Here is a 4,898-nt window from a genome sequence, read left to right as displayed (position 1 = left end):
TTACGGCCCATCTGATGGTAAACGGTTGCCGTAAACTGTCGCCTGAAGCGTCACGTGCGCTGACGCTTTAGTAATCTTAATAGTCTTCTCCCGTGCGGTAGTCTATTGAGATTATTTTCTTATGTAGAGTACAGCATGAATATCATCAACATATTGGGCCGACTAATAGGAACGACATTTATGTTCATAAAAATCTTGACTTATTTCCAAAAAAACAGCAATATTCATAATATTAATACTAGATTTAAAGACAAACTTGCTGTCCCCAAGTATCGTTTAGAAAAAGTCAATAGGTCTTTTATGGGAATAGGTATAAAAATTTACAATAAGATACCAAAGGATATGTTGAAATTACCCTTAAATCAATCCAAAACATCTGTTAAATCATATTTAGTGAGCAAAGCCTATTACTCACTAAACGATTACTTGAATGATGAGCGTGCATGGCAATAGTTGTTCATGCACTGGATTTTCATTTAATGTTAGACATAGACACCTATATAAATATACATTGTAAATAAACTGGCTTTAAAAAAAAAGTAATTCAATTGAGTTTCTTGCCAGTTCTTCTCAATTGGATCTATATACCGAACTGGACGGTAGGGAAAAAAAATAAAATTAGAATGTAAAAATTTGATGTTCATAAGCGGCTAAAATGTCCTACATGAATAAATGATTTTTGAATTTGAATTTGAATTTGACAAATTGCGACGTTGTCTGTAGACGCTCTGTAACAACTTCCATTCTCAACAACATATTGGCCCGACTAATATCAACGACAAATTGCGACGTCTGTCTGTAGACGCTCTGTAACAACTTCCATTCAGCTTACAATTAAAGCAACATACAATTGTACTGGATACTTTTTACAATAATATTTTACAATTTTATTCTTAAACAATGTGAAAAATAATTGTGATGTTTTTAGTTATTTAAATACATCGTTATTCTAATAAATTCATTACATTGTATACAGTTATATCAGCACCAAACATTTCATTTTAATCAGCATTTCTATTATAATATTAATTAATATTTAGAAAAACATATTATCAAAGATACATAGTGTTTCCATTTTATGTTATTTGATAAAATGTCCAATTTTTACGAAGGTGTTTATTATATTACATACTAGCTATTTCCGCGACTTCGTTCGCGTGGAATTTAACTTTATTTTTCAAAATAAAAGTCGCCTAAGTTACTACTTATTACATCAGCGACTTGTAAAAAAATTTCTGTCAAAATAGGTCCAGCCATTTCAGAGATTGGCCGGAACAAACAGACCGACAGACAAAAATTGTATAAAGTGGTTTTTTGGTGTATGTACCGTCTTTATATTCATATGCATGTAGTAAAAAACGGTTATTTCCATATTACAAACAGACACTCCAATTTTATTTATATCTATAGATATATGTACATTTGACTACAACAATTTTTTATATATATATATATATATATGTAAATTTTGCATATATTAATGATATACAACTATAGTATCTTTACTTTACTATTTACTTTTTGTAGCTGAAATGAAATGATGTAGTAACAATTTGAACTGAAATTGAATATAAATGTTTAGTGAAGTTCATTAGGTTTGCTAACTCTATTGTCATTAATAAATTTCTTAATATTAATTTTTTTAGTAGTTTATACCTACTATATTGTTGAAAAGAAAGATATCCTTGTATATACCATATACCAGTTCTGTACAATAATTTAGAAGTGTTATCTATAATATATTATTTCAAATTATTACATATATAGCTTCTGAATGTCTACAAAAAATTTAAGAAATTTTGTTACAGATAATTATTTTTTTCATTAAATCGTTCATGACCTTCTTTATTTGGAAGTGGTAAGTGTATCATTTCAATTTATTCCTAATACAGGTATTGGATGTGTATAAAAATGAAGAAATAAATATTTTTTGTATCTGACAATTTTTTTTTTCATTTTTTTTCGTTATTAATATATGTATCATTTGAATTTATTCGTACATTGTATAAAAATGAAGAAATAAATATTTTTTTGTAACTGACAATTATTTTTTTCATTTACGTACATGCATGTAATTTCAGGTAATTTTTCGCGATAGGTTCTAATTGGGCTGACACCAGTTGTGTAACAACGGATCGGTGTTATTAGAACAATGATTTTTGCGTTTTTTTCCGTCCGTTTCCCGGACGCGGCCAGTTCCGCCGGCTCGCGTGCGCCTGCGCATCGGTACCTACTATTATGCGTACCGATAAATAACGTGCGCTCATTAAACAATTTACACATTGTGATGTTAAATTAAATTAGTTTTGTTACTACTAGTAATCGTTTAAACAGATTTTTGGACATTTTTATTAGTAATGAATTTTTGGAATAAAAATAATTGTGCCAATTGTTATATTAGAGAGTCAATTTTCAGGACAGGATAAATAATAATTACTTGATTATGATATTCATTCAAAGAGAGGCTGATCTGTGTATAATAGAGAGAATATTTGTGACAGGTTATCTTTTCCTCTTCAATGTTATATTTCACTACAGAAATTGCTTGAAAATCTCTTAAATAAATATTAGCGAATTAAAAAAAAATATCGCGTTTACGGTATAATATTAACTTAGTCGTTTTAATAAATAACCTATACAGAGTTTTGTGTTAGCCTCTTCTGCTTTGTCATATCTAAATATATTCAAGTACCTAAAAATTACATATTTACGAACTAAAATAATTTGACTATAAGTAGGTAATCGGAGTAATTTATTCATAAATAGCAAAGGAATAGTATTTCGTCCATGTTTTGTTTACTTTTATACTATTGGAGCGCGCACTGTGCTCTAACGAGCGTATAATAGTGGCATGCCAAGTCAGTACTCAAGACATAAGCGAAATAATCAACCGAAACTACTCCTATTAAAACGGTTTAATATTATAATAATCGCTACCAAGTGGAATGAACAACCTTACGAACATTACGCAACAACGTATAAACAATTATCTACAAAATAAACCTGAAGACTTAAAACTAGTTAACATTGCACTTGTCCTTAGGAGAAATGTTATACTAAAGGGTTATAGTTATATGAAGAACCATTTACAAGTAACCTAGATTGAGATTCTGCGCAGCATTCCACTGCGCACACTGACACGGGCACACAATCACAAACACACGACTAATCTATGAAATGCTTTTTGAGCTTGAGTTGAAGATCCAAGTTCCTAGTCCCTACCGATCCTCTTGTGGATCTGTTGGTGTTTTATGAGATGAGCTTTCTGACGGAAAGCCTTCGCACATACGTCACACCTGAAAGGCTTCTCCCCGGTGTGTGTACGGAGATGTACCTTTATATTTGACTTGTTCAAAAATCCTCTATTGCATATTGTACAGCGATGGACTGGCTTCTCTTTGCCGAGGAGACCGCTTAGTTCCGCCGCTGTCGCAGATGGAAAGGCCAGGGAACTGCTATGCAGGTTTCCACCATTGCTGGCTTGCTTGGCTTTCGCTCTACTTCGTTTACTCTTATTCACCGGTGTAATTGTGGTCGTATGGGCGTGGGGGTACCCTAGCAGTCTCTCTGGACTGCATAGTCCGTCTGATTTAAGACCGAGTGCATAATGAGATGCATACCGACCATTTAAAATGCCACCGACACCATCTGTCGTGGAAACCACGTTGCCTGGAGGTGATGACGTTGATATAACATCCATGCCGTAACTGGTCGAGCTCGGAGCTTCTTGTTTAACCGGTGGGCCGTTCTGCAACCGATTTTGAAGCAACGGCATGTAACCATGTGTCAGTAACGACTGTAGCGTCGACCCAGCCTGGCCTAGATTCTTTTGAAGAAATTCTTGGCTTTTAGAAAATTCTTGGCCCGGTTTACAAGGGAAGTCTAAACTTGAATGATGACTTGTATGTTGCTGAGGTGGACTCGGTAGACCGAATTCAAGATCTTGCGGTACTATTTTGTCTCCGTGTTGACTGCAAGCGCCTGCTATCCAGGCGTCGATGTCCATCCAACTGTCTCGTGAGTCGTTACGCTCAGGGTCCTCAGGTTGCGATGGAACCGTGGTATCTGCAATAGCCGAGCCAATAATGGCAGCTATATCTTCTATTGAACTTATATCGTACATGTTGTCCTGTTTATGACTGTCCTCGAACAACTTTGCCGGGGGAGAGCAAGATGCAGCACAAGAGTCCGCTGCCCCTGATCCGGCCGTTTCTGCGAACGGTTTAGTATCCGGCGATTCTAGGAAAGGCTTTACATCCTCAAGGTCCGGTGGTTCGTTGTCAGCGGCGCACGTTGAAGATGAAACAACGTCGTGATCTGCACCATAACCGCTTTGGGTAGGGTAATTATTATTTTCTTCTGGAAGACGTTGCGCTATCGCGTGGTAATGGTGGCCCGAGATGCCGTTGATAGATAAGTGGCCGGTGTAGCCGGTGAAAGGGGGAAGGGGCTTGAGTTCAGCGAGCGGCGTCGGGGCGAGAAGCGAGTCGAGTAGCTCGTGGCAGGTGGAGGGCGGAGAGGAGGCGTCCAGCTTGGGATCGAGCCAGCATGCGCCGAGGAGCAGCTCGTCGCCGCCGCCCGCGGCCCCCGCGCACTTCATGCCGCGCCTCACCGCGAGCCCAGAGCCGACCAACCCGCCGCCGCCATACTTGGAGGTCGCCACCCTGCCGCACTATCTGCAACAATAACGACATATATATTAACAAAATGTTAAGTATCTCAGTTTCCCCTCCGATCGATCCCCCGTCCAATTCAAACGGGGATCGATATTACGAGCCTGAGCCGAGGTTCGAACCCCTAGCGGTGCCCTCAGACTAAAGTCGTATCCGTCAGGCCTTCAGCCGCTCCATAAGTCCTTCCATGGGTTTGGAGTGCCATCTGCACTCGCCCCCTATCGT

At 37.6% G+C, this 4,898-nt stretch overlaps 1 protein-coding gene across 1 annotated transcript; it reads right to left on the bottom strand.

The window, feature by feature from the left end:
- Positions 1-3,211: 3,211 nt before the first annotated feature.
- LOC131850029 (ichor-like) lies at positions 3,212-4,600 on the bottom strand. The gene has a single exon (XM_059200183.1). It carries the CDS (start codon positions 4,598-4,600, stop codon positions 3,212-3,214), a length of 1,389 nt encoding a protein of 462 aa, XP_059056166.1.
- Positions 4,601-4,898: the final 298 nt, after the last annotated feature.

This window comes from Achroia grisella, unplaced genomic scaffold (genome assembly GCF_030625045.1).
Source record: "Achroia grisella isolate CSIRO2021 unplaced genomic scaffold, CSIRO_AGI_Agris_v1 utg1112, whole genome shotgun sequence".
In the NCBI taxonomy this organism is placed as follows: domain Eukaryota; kingdom Metazoa; phylum Arthropoda; class Insecta; order Lepidoptera; family Pyralidae; genus Achroia; species Achroia grisella.
The sequence above is the reverse complement of the archived record's forward strand: the minus strand, read 5'-3'. Positions and strand labels throughout refer to the sequence as shown.

Excerpts from the sequence above, each read along its gene's own strand:
- LOC131850029 (XM_059200183.1), bottom strand. The coding sequence starts at position 4,600 with ATGAAGTGCGCGGGGGCCGCGGGCGGCGGCGACGAGCTGCTCCTCGGC.